This window comes from Seriola lalandi, unplaced genomic scaffold (assembly GCF_002814215.2).
Source record: "Seriola lalandi dorsalis isolate HSWRI2012SDOR001 ecotype SW California unplaced genomic scaffold, Sedor1 jcf7180002049913, whole genome shotgun sequence".
Taxonomy (NCBI): Eukaryota; Metazoa; Chordata; class Actinopteri; order Carangiformes; family Carangidae; genus Seriola; species Seriola lalandi.
The window spans coordinates 40,573-67,990 of NW_019520466.1; the positions used below are offsets into that span (position 1 = coordinate 40,573).

General features: G+C 42.6%; 1 protein-coding gene and 1 long non-coding RNA gene across 2 annotated transcripts in view; one reads left to right on the plus strand and one right to left on the minus strand.

Annotated features, from left to right (window-relative positions):
* LOC147819742 (uncharacterized) overlaps nt 1–4,042 on the minus strand; it is a 16,171-nt gene extending 12,129 nt beyond the window's left edge. The window contains exon 1 of the long non-coding RNA XR_015436666.1: nt 3,639–4,042. This is a non-coding gene — a long non-coding RNA (uncharacterized LOC147819742). The remainder of the gene's footprint in view (nt 1–3,638) is intronic.
* The window catches only part of ngfra (nerve growth factor receptor a (TNFR superfamily, member 16)), a 32,228-nt gene extending 5,976 nt beyond the window's left edge, over nt 1–26,252 (plus strand). Inside the window, exons 3-6 of the mRNA XM_023398800.2 lie at nt 6,512–6,874; nt 15,546–15,786; nt 17,302–17,522; nt 22,624–26,252. Coding sequence (XP_023254568.1) covers nt 6,512–6,874; nt 15,546–15,786; nt 17,302–17,522; nt 22,624–22,676 — 878 coding nt within the window. The 3' untranslated portion in view covers nt 22,677–26,252. The remainder of the gene's footprint in view (nt 1–6,511; nt 6,875–15,545; nt 15,787–17,301; nt 17,523–22,623) is intronic.
* The last annotated feature ends 1,166 nt before the right edge of the window (nt 26,253–27,418 follow it).

The following is a 27,418-nucleotide window of genomic DNA, read 5'->3' on the forward strand; positions in this document are numbered from 1 at the left end:
TCCTCCTCCTCCTCCTCCTCCTCCTCCTCCTCCTCCCTGTTGCTATGACTCATCGTCTCTATTAGCGGATAAAACGGTATTAGAGAGCCAGGAACCAAAGGGCACGATCTGCTCATTCATCATGCATACTCTTACATCAATGCATCTTTACCCGTTTGATCCAGCTAATTAAAGCATATTGAAAAGCTGATTGTGCCTCTAACAGTGAACAACTAAAGACGGGCGACAAATTCAAGGAGAAAGTAACCTAACTCTCTATTGGAGGGAAACTCCAAAATTCCTCCAAAAGACATTTGGTATGATTCACATCATTTTCATAACTGTACTTTCTGAAAGTCTGATTGCGTCCTGCGTTGAGAGTCTCAGTCACCTGAGGAAAAGTTGCTCCTCTGTTTTTCCTTACCTATCACACTAACACTCCAGCGTCACGAATGTTTGCTGTCGACCACAATTTCCTATTTACTAACGTCCTTCTCATAGACAGTAAATGCAGATGTCACTATTGAGACATCAGCCAGTTGAGCGGTCTTTGTGACTGAGGCTCCTGCCATCTGTACCCCAACAATCAACCTCTTTCAAAGGCACTTAGATCTTTTGTTCTTACCATCTTGATACAAAACCAGAATCAACAGGGCCTGTTCAGCTTTTTTATATCTACCACAGAGCCTGATTGTGTGGAAGCATCTGTGTTTCTCCAGTCATGCATTAAGGTGTTTCCTTTATAATTTGTCCCCCGTCTGTATCTTGCCCTGCAGAACAGGAACAGCTGATAAACACTCAACACTCAAATATCCTGGAGGTTTCTGCTGCATTTTCATTGGTTTCAATATTGTTTTTGTTTCAACTGATAAAATCTTAATAACCTGCGGCCAACAGGAGATCATACACTAAAACAAGGTAGAGTGGGATTTATATACAATGTTGGAGCGGCCATTGGGAGGATCGGGACTTTTCCCGATGGGCCGGTGCGTACATTGGGCTCAATATGAAAAAAAGAGAGAGGGAGAGGGAGAAAGACAGTGTGAGCAAGAGGGAGAGAGATAGAAGTGGCTGTGGTTCTATGTTCTCACTGTTGCTGACTCATTTTACATGAATAAGAAAGTTAAAAAAAATCAAACTGTTCTGGATGAAAAGCTCAGAGAAAACTCCCAGCACAGCTCCCAGTAAGTCCAGTAGTCAAGTTTGCAGCATAAGCAGCAGGCAGAATAGAACAGGAAGCTTAGTAGTCGTGGGCTGTCATATGAAAAGATGTTTCATACAGTTTTTCTTCACAAAATAAATAATGAAATCATCACTGAATCTGTAATTGAATTGAAATGACAATTACATGATATTACTATATTACATTACAAATTATATTAACATAATTTATGTGCAGGTGTTACTATTTTGTGTATACAAATCATCATATGTTTATAGTTAGATGCTGAGACACTGACCTTTCCTGAAAAACTAAAAGTATGAATACATTTTCTAAAGTGCAGAAATGAATAATTGAAGAATAAAATTCAACACATCCATTTCCTGTTTTATGGTAAATATGGGTGAATCTTTATTTACCACAACCCCCCTTAATTCCCCACTTCCTGCCAGTGTACCCCCCCCCCCCCCCTTGGCCTCTCAATCCTGGTTTGGGATGAGTGCCAGCGTCAGCAGCGCTGAAATATTTATCAGTTGCCTCCACTTTTCTCTGCTGTCATGGGAGACAAGACAACCGGACCTGCCTTACTTAGTGAACCATTCAGAAAAACCTGCCCTGCAAACCGTCTGAAGATCTGAGAGAAAAAAGGCAGAGCATCACGAGTCAGAGTAGTGTTTAAGATGAGCCGTGCTGGCCGACTGGAACGGGGCTCACTGGAGATTTAAAAGAGGAAGGAAAGTAGAATCACAGCCTCGTCTGGAGAGAACCGAAACACAGCAGCAAGAATCGCTTCCAAGTTTGGATCATGAGGGATGAAGAAAAGGGGAAATGGAGATCCTCCTCCGGCAGGTCGTCTGTGGTCGTGTCACAGGAAGTTTCTTCCCTACATGGCGTTCCAGAACAGGTCCTCCAACTTAGATCGCCATATAAGTCGCTTGTCCTACCCTCAGATTCAACCCATAGGAGCGTATCAGAAACACCAGACTTAGTTGTCATGCCTTGATCTGGTTAGGTTTAGGCACAAAAACTACTTGGTTAGATTTAGGAAAGGGTCATGGTTTGAATTAAAATAAATACTTCCTTAGAAGCAGAGCACCTTCGTTGTCATAGTTACTATAATAAACATGTGGTTACGTTTGTGTAATGGTCCTGGTTCGAAGAGTCAGTTTCACACGGGAAAATAACAGAGGTCTGTTGGGTGAAAGTCTGTGTTTTGCTGACCCATCCATCCACCCCAACTTTGTCCTAACATGCCGCTCTATAAACTACGTCATCTAGCTTCCTCCTGCTCCCGTCATAATTGCTACGACCACTGGAGGTCGCCTAACAATAAAATGTAACTATGGGTCGTTATAACCTGCTTGCACAGTTAACCTCGCTTGTTACAGGAGGACAGTCTCAACCCTCGCAAAGCAAAAAGCAAAAGTTGAGTAGAACAGGATGCAGGAGTAAATGCTGATGGTTAAATTACAGCTTGCCTCCTAATAATAGCTTCGGTAATATCCTAAAACACCTGTTTCAAATCTGGAGGGAAGCTAAATGGACCAATGAAGCAGGGAGATAATTAAACACAGAAATGTTTCATGTTTAAAAAGATAATAGAAACTGTCACGCAGCTTTCCAAATGTTGATCATTTATCCACAGTCAGCAACGGGTCAGTGGTTCAGGTGGGAAGAAATTGGTGTGTCTGCTGAAATGTGTCTCCTGACATGCTGTGGAGTGGGAGAAATGTCTGGCCTCGCTAAAAGCTTACACCTAAAGTGCTGATTGTGAAGATAATCGGGCAGTTTCAAGGCCATCCAGAGCTACATTATTGATGACGCTAATGGGGCCGAAACACATCAGTGTTTGAAGGGGGGTCTTCACAGGCTGAAGTGACACACTTTAAGTGCATCATTCCCCCATACACAGACACATCTCCCTTTACCGATGATCGTTTTTACTGCCGTACATGAAAACTCTCAACACTGAGCTGCACTGATCATTGTTCATTTGGGGACAATTATAAAGAAGATCATATTTTATTCAAGAAGATACTATCTACCTGACTCTAGATGGCACTGTACTTTCTTCTTGTGCCCCCCCCCCCCCAGATGAAAGCAGGAACACATAAATTAGATACACACATGCACAAGCCACACACTTTCATCCTCTGTCTGTTGAACCCAGTGCATATGGTCACATTTAGATGTGTTTACACACAAGGTCTGCAAAAGGGCTCATGCATGCAAGTTAAAAGTAGCGAGGAAGCCTGCGCGCTGTGGGATAATTGAAATGAATGAGGAAGAGAGCTTTGAGCCCGACTGCAAAGAAAACAAAGGCCTCAAGCTCACAAATTCAAATAACCGCTCACCTCAGAGGTCTGTTGTTTGTCTGGATCGTTCAGCCAGTGACACTGTCCTCTATCACTTCTGCCTCCAGACAGGATTAAGAGGAAGGGGTGATGAAAGATAGAGAAAAGAAAAAACCACTGCATCTGATGGCGAATGTGTTTACCTGAGGAGGAAACTGCACTGCATTTCCCCTAACTGTTCCCTTTCCAGTCGCACTTCCTCAACACTTTGATCACTTGGTTTGGACTTGGAAAACCAGACCACCCGCGACGTGAAGGCTGCTTCCGATTGCGTGGTGTCAAACAGCCTCGAGATTCATTCGAGCAAATCGAGCGGTCACTCCTGCAGAGCTTGTTGAGCCGCCTTTCTGCCTACACCCCTACCTGTATCTATCATATCATTACCTCCGTCTGCTCCACTCAGTCTGCCTGTATAATGTGACAGCCTTCATCCTCGGCTTCTTAGCCGTGCTGCTGTTTACAAGGTGGTTAAAGCTTCAGTCTGTGCCAGTGTTTACTTGCCAGTTCCGCTTACAACGCAAAAGCTAGTGCTGGGACATTGCTGCAGGGCTTTTCACACTGACAATATGCTGTTGCTCAACACGACACCCACTAAGCAGTTCACATAGAAAACACACACATACATACACACACACACACACACACACACACACACACACACACACACACACACACACACACACACACACACAGAGAGAGACATATGCAAATGCAGATAAGAGTTGTGTGCAAGTCCCACATATTTACAGTCACACCCAGTCCCAACTATTTTTTCACTCTAAAGCAATGAGTGAGTGAGTGAGTGAAACAGGCGATGTTTGGTGTTAATTAAGCACGTCACGTCACTCTAACGCACAGAAGTTAAACAGTTCACAAAGATGTTTTGACATGTGTTCCTCTCTCATAATCATATGTTATGAAATTTTCTTGCTCTGGATGAATGAATGGTGACCTTCCAGCTGCACTTTGCTGCCCCTCTAATGTTTCCTGTATGCAGCAGGGATTAAAACATCACACATGGTGCCGTTTCTGTCTGAACTGCAGCTCTTGCAAGGTGACCGTTCTCATGTTAAGCACGCCACAAAAAATGTAAAATGGGATTTGGAGAACACTGACGCTGCTTCTGTAGTGAATCAGAGCTGCAGTGTTTTTTTTCTTCCCCCTGTGAGCCTCTCCACTCCACTCCCATCTCATTCATCCACTAAAACACACTCTTAGGACACACACTTACACCCCCCCTCACTGTTCACATAAATCAGCATGCATCCAATTATATCTGAATATTATTCTATATGAACATGCAATATTAATAGATGACTTTGTGCCCCTAGGACCTCTCAGCGTAAGAATAAACTAATTTGAGGTCACTTCCTCAGCGATGAACTCTCCTGAGTCCTCACAATGCAAATGTTCCTGAAGAGCAAATCTGAAGTGTTTGAAGTAATTGAAAAGCAGCAGGCAATTAGTCAGCACGGCTTTTACCTCATTCCCCTTCAACGCTGTTCTCCACTACTCAGCTGTGGTCTGCTATCTCTTTTGCTCACAACCAAAAAATCAATATAATGCAATAGAGTTGTCCTTAAAATGGCTGTCTTTTTGAAACATGCATTGATTATTAAAAAGGCACTATTTTTTTTTTTTTTTAAATCAGGCCAGAGAGAGGACACAGGCAATTTGCAGAACCACATTTGTCTAGCTCAGCAGTCCACATCTTATGAAGGTTGAGCAAATGGGTGATACAAACCAGAACTAACTTTTTAGCCACACAAGCACTGTGATGCTCCAGATATGATGGATTGCAATGAAAAGCTGTTGGTGGTTGCTTGAGGATATACCCTTTGGTGATCCCCTAACTTTACCTCTAGTGCCACCATGGGGTTTTTAGTGAAATAATTCAACAACTATTAGATGGATCACCCTGAAATTTGGTGTGCACGTTTATGTTCTCCTAAGGATGAATTTAAATAACTTCATTTAATTTCACATCAGCATTGTGTCAAAATATTTTTTATATCCCACACTTTGGTTTATGACGAAATACCTGCAACTACCTACCTGATATCGCCCTTAAGCTTCAGCTGTAGGTTACTTTGTGTGTATGCTAGTGCTAATTAGCAAATGTTAGCATGCTAACATGCTAAACTAAGATTGTGAACATGGTAAATGTTCCCCTGACCTTTCCTGAAACACCAAACACCACGAGTTTGACATTTTTGGCCTGGAGTGAAGTCTTTTGACAACTGTTGGATGTATTGGATGAATAGATGAAATTTGATTGTTTCAGCTCAGAGCACACAGGCTTCAGATGCATGACACAGAGGCAGCAACGAAAAGTTCAAACATTTCACCTTTAGTTAAGGGTAATGTAGAAAAGGGCAGTTAAGGGCATAGGCAAGGGGCAAAGTCAGTACGTGCACCCAAATCCAAAATTATACTAAGATTATACTCTCTGTGTATGTTTAGATAAGTTTAGATCAAGTAATGTGAATAACGTATTGGAAAACATTAAGCAAACTGAATTAAAGCTTTCCAGAAATGCTACGATTCTGACAAAATGACTCACTGATTCATCTGTATCTCTCTAAAGCATCTAAATGCAACTAAGTCATCGCTTGATGAGTTTTTAAAATCTTTAAACTGTATCACTGTAAGTATGTGGATGCACCTGCACTTCACTCTGTGTGCATGACTGAGATCGAAGCAGTTTACTCAGCACAGCACAAACACATTGAGATCGATATCGTAATGAGCACAGCAGGCTTTTGACTCGCTCCCCAACAAGAGCACCTTTCTTGCCCTGCAGCACAAATCACTAAGATCCCGGTGGATCAATGTGTCCTCCCTTCCAATGTGCAGTAAACATTATTAATGTCATTAGACTCACTGTTTATCCCCCGTTTATCTCCTCATATGTCCTGCTCTCTCCGTCTTCTAACCTCTTTTTCTCTTCTCCCCCTCTAAAATTTCCTCCTTACTTTTCTGTCTTGTCTCCTTCGACCTGTCCTCTGCTCTGTAGGTGAGACCTTCTCAGAGAACTACAGTCACACAGAGCAGTGCAGGCCATGCACACAATGTACCGGCCTGATGCGGTTAGAGACGCCCTGCACAGACTCCAACGACGCCGTCTGCGTCTGCAACTACAACTTCTTCTTCGACGCGATATCCGGCCGCTGCGAGCCCTGTACAGTGTGCCCTGTAGGAGAGGGCGTGTTTGCTCACTGTGAACACAATCATGACACGGTGTGCGAGGAGTGTGTGGACGATACCTTCTCTGACCGGGAAAGCTCCCTCGAACCCTGCCTGCCCTGCGCCATCTGTGATGACGAAACTGAGATACAGCTGGCCTTGTGCTCGCCAACCCGTGACTCTATCTGCCACAGTAAGTCATCTCCACACTCAAGTCGCCTTCACACCTGGAGGTCAGGTAACTTGATCCACACCATAGAAAAGAACGAGATATATCATTGGTCCATTTCACAAACCAAACTAAGAGCTGTAAACCTGAAGTCATATGACCATCAGTGGGCAGGTTTGGACTCATCATAGATTGTCAGCATCACAGGAAAATTTAAACTATAGCTAAAATGACTAGCTATAGTCAGTGACTGACTGGAAGAAAAGTAATTGTCAGGTTTTACTGACAACTGATTAAGCAGTATTTCTGCAGGCAAAAACATTGTCTGCCGCTTTTCTTTATCTTGAGTGATAGTAAACTGAATAAGATCATTGGATGGACAAAACAAGTAATTTCAAGATGTCAAATTGGGCTTCAGAAACTTGCGATTGTTTCTATCTCCAGCAATTAATTGAATATTTGAAAAAAAAAAATCATACTTGCCACCCAATTAAAACAAAGTTTATTGAAGTGACTGACCACAGTCGTGCTACATTTTACCAGAAATGATGGGTTTATTTATTTTCTCTGGTCTTTACAAAGAGCTGATCTGTTAAATAATGACTGATGGTGAAAACAAAACAGAACTTCTTATACAGTAATATTGTGAAGGTGATAGCTGCTAGTCATGGTCACTACGTTTTCCTTATATTTCAACTACGTCTTTGTTTACCTCTTTTTATCATGTTACCATGGTCACCAGGTAATAACAATACATGAGACTGGTTTCTGACAGTTTCCACAATGGGCAGATGGATCAAGTTAATAGAATTTTAGTTTAGCTTTTGAATTCATTGCAAACACAGTCCTGTCCTACATGATAATAAAGCACCAGTTTTTAAGCTTATACTATGTTGTTTAGTCCAGTTGAATTGGCCTTGTTTTCAGTTAGTTTGGGCAGATCTGAACACAGCAGTCACACTACAACTAGAGGGCATACTCAGCAAGACTGAGCTAAACTGCTCCCCTAGCCCGGTGAGCTTTGCTAGCAGGAGAATGAAGCGAAGCCCGGCCTGGACGAAACAACAAAGCATGTTGCCTTCTTGATACTTGGATAGAGAAGATCTCCAATAGGTGAACATTCTCACGTGGCTTTTACTAATTTACAATTGTGTTTTGCTTATTTACATTTTTTTCTGTGTGAAAAGAGCCTCAAAACGCAAGAAACTCGCCAACTCATCAACTGATTCGTACCACAGCAAACAAACTATAGGTCTGAAAAGGTCAGTGGAAATGAGAGCCCTCCTTGGTGTGGTTGTTTGGCCCAAATCCGAGTTTAAATGACATGTTCACACCAGCCTTATTAACCAGAACCAAATAGGGAGACACAACAGTTTGTTTGAGCTGCACCAAATATGTTAAATGTGAAAACATCCTTACTAGAGAACAAGAGTTGTCTCGGACCACAAACTGCAACCGGCTGCCAGTAACATCAGAGCTGTGTTAGAGGCATCATATGTGTCTCAGTTATATTTGAACCAGATACCACGGGGTGACTCTCACATGTGTGTGTAGGAAGAGGCGAGGTCAGAGGTCAGCCCTGGTTAGATTTTCAAATGGCAGCAAGTTGAAAGCTTTATCATTTAAAAGGTCAAAGACTACTACAGTGTCAACACAGAGACAAACACTAATCAGCTCTCCCACAGAGCAGAAGGCAACAGTGGAGGAGCAAAGTCGAGCTATTTGTATCTATGAGGAAAGGTGGCTCGTATACAAGGAAGTTGTAAATTGTCTCGGGTCGGATGAGGCATGAAATCGACCTCATCAGGGGGTTACAAGGCTCAAATCTGGGAGGTATAATGTCGTAGGTGTTATTGCTCTCAGCTTCCTTGCTGAAAATCCTTAAGGCAATCCCAGATAAGTCAGGATTGAACAGAACAGCCTTTTCTCAACAATGGACCCTGATTTCAGAAGAAGTGTGTGGTTCTGGTTTGTTCCTGAGATGCTCTTCTCCTACCATGTGGATTTTTTTTTTTTTATGCAAACTTTGACCAGAGGCACTTTAGTTGCGGAGTGATTAAATGCTTTTAAGCAACCTCTTAATAGCTGGAACATTTGCTAATGTGGGGCCTTTTATTGATCTCTTCTGCATTATCATTTTTAAATGAATATATTAATGACAGTGTTTAATATGAATGTTGGGATTTAGGCTTGAGCTGCAATATGTGTCTTTGGAGGACTGACTTGTTCGAGGTTTCAGATATTTTTCATGGCCTCAGAGACCGGCAGGTATTTTGATCTAAGTTAATGAACCTCAAAAATCTGTCAACACCTTGTTGTAGTGCAGTGTTTATGCTAGCACCACAGGGAGGTTGTCAATTCCTCTTTTAATAGACTGTAATAGCACTGACAGGCAGTGGAGAAATGGACTAAGGAAAGATAAGAGTAGGAAAGGTAAATGAGGTGGAAGAAGGGCTAATAACATAGATGATGACTTAACACCTTTCCTCCCACAAGCACCAAACACCATCTAAGGTGCTACAAATGAGACCATTCAAAATGTGACCTCTGCTTAGCTCTGTGATACATTTTAAATTGTGGGCCATCAGGTCAAATTTAGCAAGAAATCTGCCAGACTGGTTCACAACAGTGAGATCATATCATGGCATGAAAGAGTGCTCAGGTGATGTTCTTTCCAGCAAAAAATGAGATAAAGTTTTTGCAGTTTTTAGCCATGCAAGTGGTTTGGCTGATAGCAATTTCACCTTTTTTGTTCCAAACCAAAATCTCTCAGAAGCTATTGAATTCATTTTTAAGAAACTTTGTACAGACATTCATGGTCCCCAGAGGACGAATCCCTCTGACACAGGTGGCCTCCTGACTTTTTTTTGACTATTGCACTGTGTAATAAAATATTTCAACAACTATTAGATCAGTTGCCATGAAATTTGGCAGAGAAATTCCTCTTCCCTTCAGTATGAATTGTAACAACTTGTGAGCCAAAATCTTCATCTACCGCTACTGTTAGGTCAAAATATCAACATTTGGATTTGTTCAATACTTTTATATACTTTTAATTTAAGGACTAAACTAATGGCCCTCCCATTAGCCTATGCTGTATATTTTTTGCTGGGTAGCTAATGTTAGCATGCTAAACTAAGATGGTGAACATTATTACTATCATACCTGTTGAACTTCAGTCTCACCAGTGTCAAAGTTGCTAGTGTGTCTGTCGTTGTTGAAGGTGAAGGTGAAGGCAGTAACAGATGAAACAAACCAACAATCTGTTCTCCTTCTCTCTAACATGAACACATGTTGAAGCAATGTCCACATCTGTGCCGATACTCAAATTTCATACTTGTCAATACTTGCATCATGTGGAAAAGCAGCAAAGGCGTGCGAAAAAATGTCATCCTTGCTGTATTCAAATTTCCTGAATAATACAACAAGTTTGAAGTTGTAATGAGAGCTTGGATGGTCAGAGGGTAGGAATGACTTTTTTTCCCCTGCTTCTTGCCAACTCTGCTTTATTTCTTTTCTCATCAGGCCCCAGATTCCACCCATATCTAAACAAGCGTTATACTGTACAGCAATGTGGTGCAGTCAAGACTTCTGCTGATTCTCAGCAAGCACAGAGGAAGGCATGTTTACTCTGAAAGAACCCTCACGGCTAATGTGACAGGACTGACAGCCATCAAAAGAAAACCGCCCCTTACAACCCCTTAAAGACCCGCAATATGTATTCTAGAAATATCTGATGTACAGTAGTGTACAATACAGCCTTTTGCTGCCCATTTGGCGCCCACCCATGCTGCTGGTCTCACCTTTGACCTGCCTCATCCTGAGCGATGGTACTGTGGTGGTGACTGGAGATGGCACGATAAGTGACCTTGTGGGACGCCTGCTTGAAAGAAGAGCCCTGTCATTTAGCACCAGTGGGCCTGTGGGTAATGGCTGCAGTCACGTGTGGTGATGATGATGTTTCCAGGCTTTCCATGGTGGTCTGAGATGACTGTGCATACAGATATGTTTTCTGCAGCAAACAGGAAGCTGTCTCACTGGTATTCTCATCCAGTTTGTGTATTTTATTTATGTGAGGAAAATATATTTTTTTAAATTCCTACCCCGCTGTTTTTCTCTCTCGTCTACATATGGGAAGAAGATATGATTGAGGTATTATCAAATCCCCAAATCCCCAGTTCATATCCAGCTGTCACCAAGTGTCAATTACATGATACAATGACAGAGACAGAAAAAGAGAGAGGAAGAAATAGAGATAAAAACAGACAGAGAGAGCTGCAGCATATGTGCTGTGCTGGTATTCTGTGCTGAGGGGTCGATACGAGTCCTGGGATTTCTTCTGCTCATGCTCAGGTTTCGCTGAGTGACCTCTATGAGCACCCACGCTCGACTACAGGACACACACACACACACACACACACACACACACACACACACACACACACACATACGCAATCTTTTACAAGCTTAGTCCTCTCCTCCTCCAGACACACAAACACTTTTTTATGAACATCCAAAATCAATACAGCAGATAGCAGGCTAACATGGCACATGCACACTCATCCCCCTGCCAAGTGCGCTATAACTTCTACATTTTTCATTAAAACCCCAGACACGGCACATGTGTGAACCTCTTTGATCTGAAATTGAAAACACCCACTGCATCTCTTATTGAAGGTCTCTGTCCATTCTGGCCTCAGCAGAGCTTTTCTGAAAGGTGCTGTTGAGACTTCAGCTGAGTAGATCTGCATTAAACGTGAAGTGCTGAGTGTCTGTTCGAGTGTTTGTCCTCGAGAACAAGAGAGGGAAAGATTAACAAAACAGATAAAGGCAGACTTCTTTTCTTCTTATTACCCCGCTCATACCTCCCTCTCCTCCCCCCTCTGTGCATCTCTTCCCACAGTGGCCCTCGAGTGGCTGGGCTACCGGAGCGGTGGAAGGTGGCCAGTGTGCATTCAGCGCCTTCACCGCTGCAGTATAATTACTCCTGCTAATCAGAGCACTTTACAGCAGCTCCTCTGTTCATCTGCACCCCCCCCCCACTCTCTCCTAACACTCTGCCTCTCTGTCTGCCTCCCCTCTCCTCTATTAACCCTCCCGAACAGAAGACAGAGCGCTCACTTGAATAATTTGTAGTTTGTGTGTGTGTGTGTATGTGTGTGTGATGGATGTGTGCAAGTCAGGCGACAAACACTGAGGAAGATTGAGATAGAGGCCGAGCTGAGACAGAGGGAGAGTGTTTGGCGGCTGATAAAGAGGTCATTGTACATGTGCTGAGCCTGATAGTTGCTCATCTCCACCCTGAACTGGCAGCAGCCAAGACATCAACCTCCACACAGCACCCTGGGGTTAACTTCACCATAAAGACCTCAATGGCTCATAAAAATTAAATCTTTTTTTCCTGCCCCCCTGGTCCACACCCTGCTAATAAACACATCTCCCTGCACACACAACCCCACGCTCATAAAATCCCGGGCTAGTTTTATTCTGTTTCATGAGTGTTTTAAACTCACTGAGGCCAAAATGAAATCGTTAAAGCTCCACCGCCGCCTATAAGCTCCCATTCTGCTCTAGCTGAGGTATGCAGCCTCTGGAGCCCCGCGTTTATCCTTTTGTCTATGGCCAACCCTGCCGTGTTTTTCTGCATCAGCCCGGAGAAAAAGAGGGGGAGTTACAATAAAGATGTAGCGTAGTGTACTTTAGCGGCTGCCGCTCTCTGTGTTGAGTGAGTGTTATGTAAAGTACAGTCCTTGGAGAGCTGTCATCATGGCTCAGACTCAATTTACAGCGGGTCCTGAGGTGTGACTGATGCATTTATACATCTGCATGGAGGGAGAATTCGTTGAACCAAAGAAAGGCGCTCACAGTGGTGTAGAATGACTGATAGCTCAGTGCGATAAAGGGGAGGCTGTAAGGATTGTAAAGGATTCTTTGACGTACTGTATATAAGACCCGCCCGTCTGCACACTTTCACTCACTTTCACACTTTTCATTCACAAGTTATTCTATTTGCGAGCTCGTGTTGCATAGCTAATACCATTAGCCGGCCCTGCATTAGCCGGATGATGTATGGCGTAGCTGAGGAAACCTGACTACATCCCAGGAAAGGTCAAGAGATGCATGTAATACAGACACCCATGTTCCACTCCTCTGAATCCTCCCTCCTTTTAGACCCGAATCAATAGCACAGCTTTAAATAGACCTCTGCATTATTTCTGTGTCTCTAAGTATGGCACGCACATGTGCCGTAGTTTTTCTGTCCATGAAGGATATTTTCTCCCATTTCAGTAAACCAATCTCCCCCTCGGGAGGCAGGAACGCCCCGTCATCACCACGCAGACAGACAGACCAACGTGGACTCCTAATGACCAACAGAAGTTTTTCAAATACGTCCACCTAAGTTGCCCATCGAGGTCCCATCGGACTATTAAAGGGAGTAACCGTGTGTAAATTATGCAACAAATCAATGTGGAGAAACTTGACTATCTGCCATGTCAGTGAAAACAGAATATCTGTGTAGACAGCCTCGGCCCGTGATGGTCCGCTGAATGTCTTTCTTTCTTGTAGACTCTCATCTGACCACATCAGTGGCCACAACAATCAGTAGATCAAATTTTCTTCCCCAAATTCTCCATTTAAAAAATACACTAAATTTATTTACAAGATGATTTGAAACTAATTGTGTCTTAGATCATTTGCTCGTCTGCTTAGTACTAACACTTACATACACCATTAACGAAGCTGCGTTATAGAGGTGATAGCATTTAAATATAATGATATATTGTAGGTTTTGGCTTGATTTATTGCTGCCACTTTAGAAGAGTAGAGGTGAATGAACATTGTGATGCTAAAAGCAATGACAATTACACTTAAACTCCAACAGCAACTTGTCTTTGGTCTTTGTAAGAACAATGTCCTCACACTGTCAACAGTTTTCAGAGAGATTATTTCATCAAGTAGTTCCAATGAAAACTGCGGTTTATTCACAGCAGAAATGTCAGAGGTGGATACCTCACACCCTGGACAAATAAAACTAAAAATATCTGTGTTGCTCGATACCAGAAGAGGTAAATGAGAAAATATGGTATTTATTTATGTATTGTTATTTGGATGAACTGGCCCTTTTAAAATAAGGTAATGTGAACTGTTCTGTAACTTATCAAATCCCCAAATTGTGAATAATTTAGCCATGATTTAACTGAATATACTGTGAATATTAGTGTAGACAGTGTACTAAGAGCAGGTAAGTAGCATTAATATGTACAGTAGCTGTGTAAATTTTTCGAGAAACTCCATGAATCAGCAATTCAGAGTGAAAGCTGAATGAACTTACAATACATGACAAACATTTAGATATACTTTCTGGGTTTATCCATCATGCTTTGGAGGTACACCCCAAAAACAGAACAATTGTAAAGTAGAACAACCCCTAAAGTGTTTGGGCTACAACGTCCCAGTCTTTGGCCTTGAAGGAAGCCTTAGGGGTCTCCACAGGGTTAATCCTGTGAGCGCCAGTATGAAGCTAATGAGGAGCAGCCTGAGGTTCTGCTGGGAATTACAGTCTCAGATCTGAACCGGGCTGCACATTCTCCATCCCCACCAGGCTGCTGAGCTCTGAGGAGTTTTGGTTTTGGCTGGACAGGCCATCTCCTCGGCTTGCTGTACCTGAGGGGGGGAATGATCTGCAGGCTACTCTGTGAGCCTTTCTGCCATCTGACAGAATCACTGCAGTGTTACTTACAGTACTTTTCAAAATAGAAAGCATAAGATGACAGGACCGTAGGAGAGATTTGATGGATGCATTGTGTTTTCAGGACAAGCCATGCCCATCAGAGTGGGCATTGCACTGCTGCAAAGGGGGGAATTACACTGAATCATTAAAGGAGCTCACAAAGAAATAGGAAATAGGACAAATTGTGAAAATTTTCAAGGCTTAGCTGTGATAGAAACCAGACCCATCCAGTAGCACAGAGCTTTCCTGCCTCTCTGGCCTCAGTAAAGGCTACACTCCACATGATGACCTCCCTAAAGCCCCAGACTGTGTTTTCCATGATCCCATATGACCTTAATGTCATGCAATGGGCAGAAATCAAACAGACGGGGATGTGGTGAGAGGAGACCAGGCGCATGGTGTGGGGTGGGCTGGTGGGTGATATTTGCCCCCATCATAGAGAAACATTCCTTTGCTTTTTGCACACAGCAACTGAGCCAGCACCCATCTGTCTATCAGAAACAGCTGCTGCATGTGCGCAGTGTATCAGACATCTGGTTGGGGACTCGGTGCAAACAAGCTCTCAGAGAAGATATGAAAATGTGTCGGCATGGCAGGATTTCTTCTCAGCCAGGATAGCGGTGTGGCTCAAGGGGACAGCAGTGTCTGTCAGTCGGTCCAGACTGAAATAGCTCAACAACTATTGAATGGATTTAAATTTGGTGAAGATATCAATGGTTCCCAGAGGATGAATCCTAATGACTTTGGTGATCCCCTGACTTTTCCTCTCACATGACCATGAGGTAGGCATTTGTGGGTTTGAGTGCAAATAAGCAAATGTTGGCAAGCTGGCAACATGGTAAACTAAAATAGTAAACACCATCTAGTGCGGCTGTAAAGTCTTAACTTTGTTTCTTCCTCAGTTGTATCTAGGTGTGTTTCTTCTCTCATAAAGGCTAATTTCTCTCATCTTCTTCCACACAGATCCTAACCTACCTACAGATATATCTCCCACCTCGGACATGGCTTCATCTCCACCCCCCTTCACCAACTATTTCCCACCGGACGGCTCCGACAGCCCTTTGCCAGGTGGAGAGACGACCACATCGAGCGCTGGCTCTCCTCGCTTCCTTGGCCACGGCCTCAATGAAAACCTCATCCCTATCTACTGCTCCATCCTGGCTGCTGTGGTGGTCGGCCTCGTGGCTTATATTGTCTTTAAGAGGTCAGTTGGATGAAAGACAGAGATGGAAAGCTTGCTCTGTGGCCAAAGACATTGGCACAATTGGGTTTTACACCTCAGCCACGATGTAATCTAGGGCAGAGAGGGTGAACAGTGATAGTAATGGTGGTCTGGTTGGGTGATGTTAGAGTGACAGATGTTGCCCCAGGCTACACAATGGCAGGAAGGTGGCTGGTGAAATATTCAGGCATGCCGACGTCAAAGGGGTTTTGACCCAGTTTTCAGAGAATCACTCAATGAGCTTTTTTCTAAAAAAAAAAAAAAAAAAGAAAGAAAAAAAAAGAAAGAAAGGTCACACCACTTAATGCATTATAAAGGTCACACACATGAACACATTAGTGAGGACATGCAACCACGCATTCAAGCACTCAGACAGACAGATACAAGCCCAGGCTAGAACACATTTGAAGCAAGTAAACAAGCTCATTAAAGGCATTGATTGTTTGAAAAGTGCCGACCAGGGGAAATTTGAGTGCCAGATTTATCAGCCTACAGACGCACACATCTGGCTAATACTCCTCATGCACAAACAGTCTGCAAATTATGTGCATTTCTTCAACACCCAATATTAAGTAAACATTTAGAGGTGTTAACTGTACTGTACCACTCAGTACCTCATGAATATTTTAATCATTGAGTCACGAGTCATTCATCCTCTGAAGAAAAGCTACAGCAGAGAATCGTTAAGCTTCCCTAATATTTTCTGAGCATCTTATTACAGGTTTCTATTCTATTCTTAGGCTAAAATAATTGATCATTCTCAGGCACACATGCAGTTTACAAGATAATAATGGCAGATTTACCATTGAAATTCACTCTGTAACAATGATTTCGGATAGAAGCAGACAACAGCAGGTTGTCCATTAATGACAGGCGACGCTGAATTGACAACTCTGTTTGGCATTTCATAGTGTTTCCAGCTCACAGATTTCCAAATAGTAATCTTGTAAAGGGTTTTAGCTCTTGATGGCTAAGAACATTATATTGTTCAAATAGCGTGAGGCTAAAGCTACATTTCCCAGGCGAAAGGAAGCATCGTCACTAGTTAATGATCCATGTAGAAGACATGGACATAAAGGAAATACATTGTTCTTGTGTAAACGTATCCAATAAAAAGCAGGACAGAACTGCTAACATTAGCCTTAACTCTTATAGCATCCAGGATGTGCTTCCACATAGTAGAGAAGCACTGCACTGTGTAGATGTGTTTGAGTTTGAACAGGTTAATGCAGGTAGGACATGCTAACGATTGTGGCTTATGCTAGGGCATAAAAACACACAGGTGAATCCATTCCTTACATTTTTGTTCCAGTGTTTGGTTTAGGATATATAGATAAGTGGTTGTTTGCCGACTGAAATTTTAGTTACTACCATCTCTGATCATCCTGCTACATGGAATGTATTTATCACTTGACTGTTATTGTTTTATAGCTCATAACTGCTGTGAAATCGAAAATATCGATAAGTCAGATAGGATCACATGGCATCTCTTCACAGGTGGAACAGCTGCAAGCAGAACAAGCAGGCAGCTAACAACCGCGCGGCTACAAACAACCAGATGGTGACGCCGGAAGGAGAGAAGCTGCACAGCGACAGCGGCATCTCGGTGGACAGTCAGAGTCTGCAGGAGCAGCAGCAGCATCAGCAGCAGCAGCAGCAGCAAGCCCATGCTGAAGTCCAGACTCAGCCCTCACGCTCACACACACAGGAACAAATAGGTGAGCCTGAAACTCACTCCTTATTTTAACATTTTCACTTTGTCATTATGAATTACTGAATGAAGGTTGAAGGGGCAATTTTATCCATTTAAAATCAAATCTACAACACAAACTGTGCAAAAAGCGAAGGGGTCTGAATACTTTCTGAAACCACTGTATATTTGTCACAGAAACTCTAACTTAACATGAGGCTTTCAGCCAAGACTGAACATATTCCCCTTTCACACCTTGGTATTGTTGCTGCCAAAGAAAGTCACTATCAATTACATCAAGATACTGCAGTGAGATTTGGAGAACCTGTGTAGTAGTTTTTCATCATTGTGCAAACATTTTCCTCAGAGCCAAGACACATTTCTGGGGATTGAGATCAAAAACAAATATATCACCTAGCAGCAGGACTAATACCTCGCTGCCAAGAGCAGATAGGTGAGGCCAAATCTTACATGCATGCATGCATGATGTATTAGACTCCAGGAATGTGGAGATTCTGATTGTGAGGCACTACAGTAACATGAATATGAGGCCTGCACCAAACATTAGATCATTATACCCTCAATATGAGGCTGAGAGATTCAGTGTTGACAGAAGTTTGACACAGTTTCAACCTCAGTCAGTACATATCAGAAGTGTAATGTATAAGGAGGGCAAGAAACTTTATATGTTTGATCTATATTTACCTTTACTACCCTTACCACTCCTCTATTTCTATCTTTGTCTACTGGGGCTCACAAAGTATTTTGGGTGTGGGTCTGTAGGACAGGTTTTACCACATAGTCTGGCAAGCCAGACAAAATCTAAAAGGTTTTGTAAGACGAACTCAGTATATCATGTCGGGCGTGGACGGATAAAACTAACATCATGCACGAGCAATCATAAATTATAATTTACAATGTGCCTAATTTACTTCATGCAGTGCAGTGCATTGAGCGAGATGAACACAGAGGGAGTGTTAAGTTATTTCTTTTCTACAGTTATCTTTAATTGCTACATGAAGACAGAAGAAAACAAACAAACAAAAAATAGCCTAGTTTGTCTCTTGTAATTATTTATATGTTTTTATTTTAAGGATACGTTTGAATTTATTTTTATATTTCTTACACTACTTATTGTCAACAAATCCCATGAAAAGACCGAAACCAACAATTTGTTAATTAATCCCTCAACACTTTTCAGCTTCACTACCCTGCCTGTGGGCTCCAGCCCCAAACCCAATGCTTCCTAGCGAAGATGTAGATCTGTAAAAAGGGGTCACAAATTCACAAATATATAGTTTCATTTTTCTAAATAGGCTCAGTAATTTCCTCAAACAGCTGGGCGGTGCAGTTTTCAGCAAACATTACTCAAATAGGATTAAATTATGCATTTCTTGGGGACTACTTTCAAAAATTGCTGTAGATGTTTACTGTCTCTGAATATTTAAATCATCAATAAATGTGATGTAGGGAGTTCACTCGCCGACAGCTGGGTGCAGGTGCATCAAATAAGGCTGGCTACATGGTGGGGAACTGCACTGAGCGCCTGCGAAAAGAGGATAACCTTTAAACAGCCAACTGGAGAGTAAAAGCAAAAGCTGCAGGAGTGAGACGCGACCTCTGCACAACAAAGAGCAGTCTACCCTCCTTCAATACTCACTTACATTAAAGAGATGAAAGCAGCATTCTCACTCGATCTATCGGCATAAACCTGACAGGCTTTTTACCTGAAGAAGAAGTCTCAAGTTCAGTCATGATCTTGTTATCCATTCAACATTCTCTCCCTGGCTCCCTCTTTCTCAGGATTTCATTCTTTCCTTTCTAGGCTTTTTATGTAAAGCCTAAGAAATAGTTATACATGGATAATAATGTGCTAACAAGCCACACAGCTGACAAATCCTCCCTTGAACAATCCGTGGCACTGTGTCTTGTACCAATACCAATTACATTCTAATGAGGCTTGGGAACAGCTTATTTTGTTTTTTGTGTTTTGTTTGAGTCCCTCTTTCCATTCTTTCACTCCACAAATGCAAAGCCCACTGCATGTTGAAGAAAAGAAGGAATTTCTTTTGGGAGGAAGAGCCCGGGATTGGTTCATTGAGAGGATGACTGCCCCGTCAACCCTGCTGCCTCTTTAACTGATTGGCTCATTAGCAGGTGTTACGAGACGGGATCCAGGCCTGGTCTCGCTGCCTTTCAAAACCTGATCTGGCATCGGCGTTTAGCACGTGCTAATTGGCATTAACACTGTCTGCAGGTGCGGAAGCCATTAAAAAAAAAAAATGCAGCAAATGCTCTCATGCAGGGGGTTGTTGGTTCTTCCACGACCAACCGGGGTATGGTAAAATACACAAGGGGCTGAGAATATGCACAATAAATGCACGATAATCGCAGGGGGTTTCCTGTTTCCAACGAACCATATTTTACTGGCGGCTAAAATAATGGGAACACCTCCAGTCAAAACAAGTCAAATAAGCTTTTAAAACGAGAAACAGAGCAATGAAAATGTCCCGTGTTTTGAGTGACAACATTCAGAGAGGGTTTTCCCTGCGTGAGTCACCGTGGAGGGGTGAGAGCCTCCTACATGAGGGGCGCTCAGCCTCATTTCTGTCTGCTCATCTCCATTAAAAAGAGCCATCTATCTGTGCTGCACCCCTCCCTTCCCCCACAACCTCTTTTGCTGCCTGCTTCCCCTCCTCTGAGTTGTGCATATTGAATGTGTTTAAAATTTAAACAGGACTCTAACCCCTTCACTCACATCTCCTAACTGTGCATCCATGCCCTGTGTTTGACCTCACAGTCTACACAAAATGGAGTCAACGCATCTGTCGGTCAAAAACCAGTCAAAGGAGGCTCGGGGGTTATTGCAAAAATCTAGATTTTCAGTTCAGAACACAATTAATAAGATTGTTATTCATCCGAATAAAGAGTGAAACAGCAGTTTCTCTTCAGCTGAATGTCACAGGGAAATGCTTATTTAAAAAAAAAAGAAAAAAAAAAAGAGGGTCTTTATTGCAGCACTGCAATCAACCATCATCAGGGGGACGCAGCATAGTTTTACTAAACATTTGTGATTCTGGACAAAAGCCTGAAGGAGCTGCAGGAGCTCAGCAGTATGTTCCTCAGTGTGTAACATTATACTGCTGCGGGTTACAGTGATAATGAGCTGAGTCATGTAACGAATTACTAGCTAATCCAGTTTCAGTGATAGAGGAGGGATGCCTTGTGGCTGGTTGTCATCCTCCCACATTAGGAAGTTTTAATAAACTACTCAGAGTGGATGTATTCCCAGAACTGTTATGAGTTTATCAAGAAGGGCAACAACAACAACATCATTCATATTCAGTGTTTGTTTCACTTGCTCATTTATCTTCATGCTAGCATCTATGGATTAATGAACAGGTCTACAGTTTACAGCCCCATGGGCCCCTGAGGTGACTCAAGGGTCCGGAGTCTCTGTTTGAAGTGACTCTTATTAAACTGTAAAAGAGACATAACATTAGCCCGGCAGCTGGTACAATGGCTAGCTTGGTTAGCAGTCAACTGACAAAAAATGAACAAATCACAAATCAATAATCACAAAACAGTTGTAATGTTGCAACTAGGGCATTTGGGGAGTAGATAAAAGATGTCAATATTTGTTTGATCTGTAGTGGTTGCTATAGCAACAGAAAGTTCAACTCCATCGTAGGCGCTAACAGGGGCTGTGTCTGGGGGCTCGCTGACTCATAATCCATCCATGGATTTTGGGGTTTCAATGGAAAAGTAATAAAATAAGCAGTGCAATGAGGCACTGCCCCCTGGGAGTGATCGAGTAGCAAAATGAGAAACAAGTAATACATTTTTTTAATTAGTAAAACAATCTCATTGTCTCTTTAACCTTTCCCTGGGAGTTCTTGTGATTACTATGAAGCCATCTCAATTCCAATCTCAATCAGCAAATTTCTAAGCTTTACCACGGCTTAGGGTCCAATCAGGGTTGCCCGCATGTGCTGATTAAAAAAGAAAGAAGAAGAAAGAAGTTGGCAACAAAAGCTTTCGCTGCGATTGGGAGTTCACATTTCAGAGTAGACCTGACTCAACTGGTTCAGTGAAAGACAGCTTGTATTGATTCCTGGAATGAGGTTGGACTCTATAAAACATTGGACAGCCATGTGGCTATTATTATCACTGCTGGCTACAAGATGAGGTGCAATGCTCGTTCAGAAACAGTTGCATTGAGGCAAAAGTACAGGTGCAAGCCACTGTGCATGTGCCTGGACTTGTGTGCGTTACAGATGGCTATGCACTGGCCAGCGTCAGTGTGTCTCTGCTCTGTGTCATTGACGATTTCTCTAGAGTGCCTGTTTAAACAGGAAGGAAGAGATAGAGGAGTGCTATGAACTGTGGCTATGACTGGACAGAATCATTGTGGATAGATATGGTGAGCAGAGAGGCTGAGCATGGCTATCTCAGTGTAAATGAAATGTGAAGAGAAGGAGGGGTTTTTTGGGAAGGGAAAGGGAATGTAAACGGAGGGAGAGCCTGTGACATTCTACCAAAGAAAGCCCCTCTTCTGAAGCTTCAAAAAAAACCCTCTTGGACTACACTTCCCTGGCACAAGGATGCATTGATGAAGACGTGAAAACACCCACCAGACTCGGGGGTCCTCTCAGAAACGCCTCTGCATTCCTGAGGTGTTTCCATGGCTTCCCTCAATTGACAACAGGTTAAGAAGTTTGTGGGAAAAGAGAGCATTTGTCTCCCATCCTCATCCAGCTAATGATTCCAGTTTAACAGGTTTGGATGGGTGAGTGACACCACAGGGCCCCCTGCAGGCAAAAGGGGTTAGAGTATACAAGCATTTTGATGGATAGGTTAAGTTGTAATCTTTGTAGGGAGGGAACTTGCTGAAAAACATTTCCCCATGAATCAGAAACTAATCAAGGTGCCCTTAATCAAAGGACTTCACACTTACTAAAGAGGAGCTGCTCAGTGGGAAACACAAGAGGTGTTGACATAAGTGTGAATATGCATAACTGTGTGAATAAGAAAAAAGGTTCTTGTTCAAAAAAAAAAAAAAGTACCACCACTGATTTAAATATCACAACAAATCACCTGTCTGTGTTTCTTTTTTACTCTCCCTGCAGTGGTGCGGGTGGATGGTGACCCCCAGTCTGACTCAGCTCCCCCTGAAGTCTGAGGAGGAAAAGGAGGAAGAAGAGGAGGCGTCAGAGCTGAAGACAGGGAGAGGAGAGCAGGGGACCCGAACCGTGGACCAAAAAGAAAGAAGGGGGGGGGAGGGGGGCCAGGGCCACACAGAATGTAAAAACTGACTCCGACTCATATCTGAAGTGGCCACAGAGCAAAGACTTGACTTGCATGGACCTACCAGCACCTTTGGGCTATAGTCTGACTCTTCATCCCTGCATAGAGTCCAACTCTATCTATCAGCGTGCCTGGACACAACTTCTACGGCAATATCAGTCACTACCTGCAGATACATTATCGTAGATATGCCAGTGCATCTCCTATTAACTGAGTAGTCCAGTATCTAATGTTGACATATGACATCATTCTCACTAACTGCCAGCTTGTCCTTTGCCCCTTTCTAATCTTTCTATTTTCCCACTAATTCCCACACCCACTTGCCATGATACGTATGTGCCTAAAAGGTAAATAGGCAGGAAGGTTCTCCATTATCTCCTCTTTCTTTTCAGCCTTTTTTTCCTCTCACTTCTTCCTCGGTGGCATCCCACTCTCAGATAATCCGCTCTCCATAGGATTCACTCTATTAGACCCCCGCCGTCATCTGCGATACAAAAAGCAGCGGGGGAGCTGTGAGTCACACCCAACTTCTTCTGAAGTTTCTTGTTCTTTTCATCATTTAAAGACAGACGCGTTTCATGGCATGCTCTGTTGTAAAACGTTTGTGTCATTGTTTAAGATTGGCTGCACCGACTGATACAAGTGACTCATATTTGTGAAGAAAAAGGTCAATTACCGTGTAGCCCACTTGGTAATCGACCATTTTTTTCCTGAGCGAGATGCTTCCTCCTGCACTCCGCAGTCTTCATCCTCCCTGTGACATAGATCTCGTCACAGTGCCTCCCCGGTTTGTGTTTCAGTAATTTTGTGCTTATAATGTAACACACCCAAATGTTTGTCTCCTGTTTATAGAGCATTTACTTTCATTTTGTAGCTTGAGGTACATCGCTGATTCAGCGGGGTGCCTCCACGGCCCTCTGTGGAGCCTGGATGTGCAACAACCTTTCTGGTCTGTGGGGCTCTGCTGACTCACTGCGAATGTGTCCAAGGGGAAGCAACAAAAAAAAAGAAAAAGAAAAAAAGAGGAGCTTTGACGTCACCAGTGACTCAGTGTACAGAGCTAAACTGGCGCTTTAATGAATCTGGGACTGAAAAAATTTGCAAGAAGGGAATCCCATCCATCATAATTTAAGTTTAACTGAGTGGAAAATTGGGACACCCCTCAGAGGCTGACTCTCTTTTTACTATCCCCACCGCCTCCATCTCCACATTCTCACTCTTGCAATCTTGCGTGCGGCTCTGTCTGCGTTATAGAGCCTGATAAACAGTGTTCTGAAGCGCTAATGCATCGTCATTGGTGCTCGTGTCAACACGGGGCCCATTAGAGAGACTTCCTGACAGGCAGGTAGTAATTACCTCAGGGTTTCAGCTTCATTTAGCCTCTGCTCCACTCAGCTCAGCCACCTCTCATCTGGATTAATGCTGCGGACAAGGGAGGGGCAGCGCGGCCCCCTTTGAAGCCTCGACGTAACAGATCCCTTATCCAAGTCCGACACCATTGACATTTACTATATCGCCATGGTGATATAAAAGCACTTAGTCCAGGCTCACTTCTAAGGCTGGTTGGCACCTTTTATCACGCAGGACCACTTTTATGTTGCCCCCACTCGCTGCTTGCAGTAAAAGGCAGCCGGTGTAGGTACGTTGTAAAAGAAGTCTACCGTAGCTGATCTAGACTGCGTTTATTCCTGCAGAGGCACCTACCTTCTCAGGGTCCCTCTCATTGTGGTATGACTATGTCAAGAGATCCGTCGAGGATTTCTGTAAACAATCTGTAGATGATTGTGTAGATGTGTGATAGGATAGGTCGAGAGGTATTAAGCAGCTGTTAGGTTCACAAAAGGAGAGTGTAGAAAGATACGGGTTTATATTGTTGATATGCCAACATGACCAACATGAGACTGATGAATGAATGATATTGGAAACTCGCTTATTTGCTCTATTGATGAGAATCTCTAACTCTCTCTAAGGAAGGAAATAAGTCCACAAACAAATAGTGAGACGTGTTTTCCTCGCCAGCTTGTAGAGTTTAGTGAGCAAAAGATAGATAAGAAATGTCAGAGCGGAGACAAAGGAAATCATTATATCCTGAGTGATGCGGCCTGGATCGGTCACATGGTCTCCAACACCTCGAGACGGTGAAACTTTCTCATCTTTTCACATGTGATTCAGTCTAACAATTAAAACTCTGCTGTATTTTGCTCACATCTCATATGGGCATGTGGTGTGGACACGTGACCACACACACAGACACACACAGACACACACACACACACACACTACAGTGGATGATTCACTCCTCTATTGAGAGAGCCAGTATGATTCATCCTGATCCTGGCTGTGGCAGTGACATTAAAGCAGACTCTGCTACAGTATGAGTGACCAGAGTGTTGATTTACAGATAAAAAAAGAAAGAAAAACCCAACATACTCCTCAGCTCCTTTTGCCCCTGAGGCTCCATAAGCCCTCCAGCAGCACACTCATCTACCCTGAACCGACTTATTCTCTTTCTCTAGCAGCTTGTGAAGTGAGACACACAATGTAAAGAATGTACAACCTGAACATATGCAAGACACATTCAAGGATAAAGTTTAGGTTTGCCCTCGTTCTGTTGTTGTAAAATTGTTTTTTTCTTTACACTTTCCTGTTTGTTTGTATTATGAATAGTATTACACTTTTGGAATCAGTATTTTTTCTAACTGATATGTTATTTTGTAGCACTTATTAGATGTAATATGAATGCACTCAAAGAGTGTACCACAGTTCAAGTGCCTGTGTACAGTGTCGGGTCTTTAAGTTCAGAAGTTTGGCTATATTTTTGGCATTTTTCTTTCCTCCACATATTTTATGTTTTTATGTGCATTTCTTTGATATTTTGAGAGCTAATGAAGGTTTTTAGTAAACAGAAGTCAAAGCTTGGAGACGCAAACAAACTGTATAAACCTGGCACCGATATAGACAGGCTGACAGTACAAATAAGTTGCCAGTCAGCTCATACTGTATGTTAACATGCTATAAATGCTGGCAACTAAACAGGTCATGTAGCATTATGAAAACATATACATGCCACCTTAGACTTCTACTCTAAAACTCACATATGCTATTAGTCAATGGAAATCAGCTCTACTGTGCAGATGTCTTGCATGTACAGTAAGTTTCATCATGTATCTCCATGTCAGAGGCACCAGGACGTGTAATTTACAGTAACATGAAATCTATGGGGAGGTTCACTGTGATTCTCTGTGATATTATTACTACAAACTCGATCAGGACCTGATCCTGAAAAAGCTGAATGTCACCTGTACTGACCTACTAATGTAAAATGCATTGTGTAAATGTGAATTTCTTAGAGTTGATACAAGATACAGAAATACGCTATAAAATGTACAAAAACAAAAATGAGTGCAAATGATATGAACATCCATAATACAATAAACAGAGATGTCATTGCGTTACGTGTCCTCTTTGTCTGTGTAGCTGAACTGGCAGAGAGTGGTTATGTTTGCAAACACACAGTAATCTAATCTGATGTGAAATGCCTTAAAGGAATGGTTTGACATTTTGGGAAATACGCTTCTTTGTCTGTGCAAGCAGGTTATTACCACATCACAGTTACGTTTTATAGTAATTATAACAGGAGTGAAGGAGCAAGTCAGGTGACGTAGTACAGACAACAAAGTTCACAGTAGGAGGAGGTTGGGTCAATAAAACACATGATTTTCACAAAGGTAACTGCTGTTTCTTTCTCACGGTAACGTTTGTTATTGTTACCATGATGACGAAGGTCCGGTATGCCTGTCGAGGGTAGGGACAAACGACCTACATGGCCATTTAAGTTGGAGGTCTCGTCAGCTTATTCACTTCCTGGCAGCACAGTGCTGGTGGTAGCTTCATATTTATAAGACAAACATCATGTAACTCTTGGCAAGAAAGGGAATAAGTCTAAATGTCAGCTATTCCTCCAATGCAATATTAGGTTTAGAATTGATCCATCTAGACATCATGAGACGAACAGAGAAACCTCACCGAGCTTCTACTCTGATAATAATAAAAAGAAACATTTCAAATTATTCCAAAAGCTGACTTTGCAGACCTCAAAATCTCTCCTCAGACCTGATGTTAGGCTTAAGAAATTCAGTTTTAGTATTTTTCTTTTTTCTCTTCACAAAAACACCCACAGGGATTTGTGAAAATGACCTCAAGCAAATGAAAATAAAATGCTGAAACCAGAAAGTATGGAGTGGCAGACCAGCAGCCAAACCACAGTCAAAAGCAGTACCATATGTGAAGGTCCATTGGACCCACAGTGTGTTTCCCTGCAGTCTTATCACCATTTAAGCTTTCTGGGGTCCAGTGGGGGTTTCTCCCTGCTACGTGTCAGAGATGAATCCTCACTGATTTATCCTCCACAGACACAGACATGACATCAGCAGACGACATGAGAGGAGGAAAGTCACCAAAGTATAAATGTTTTTAACAGCACAAAAGTCTAGTTGCTGCAGTTTCTTGTGAAAATATCACAGTTTTAACAAAAGAACTTCAATTTTACTTGATTGATTTTGTGCAACTGGAAAAGCAAAACAAAACAGTCACTGTGTGAAATGTTCATGTGCAGCT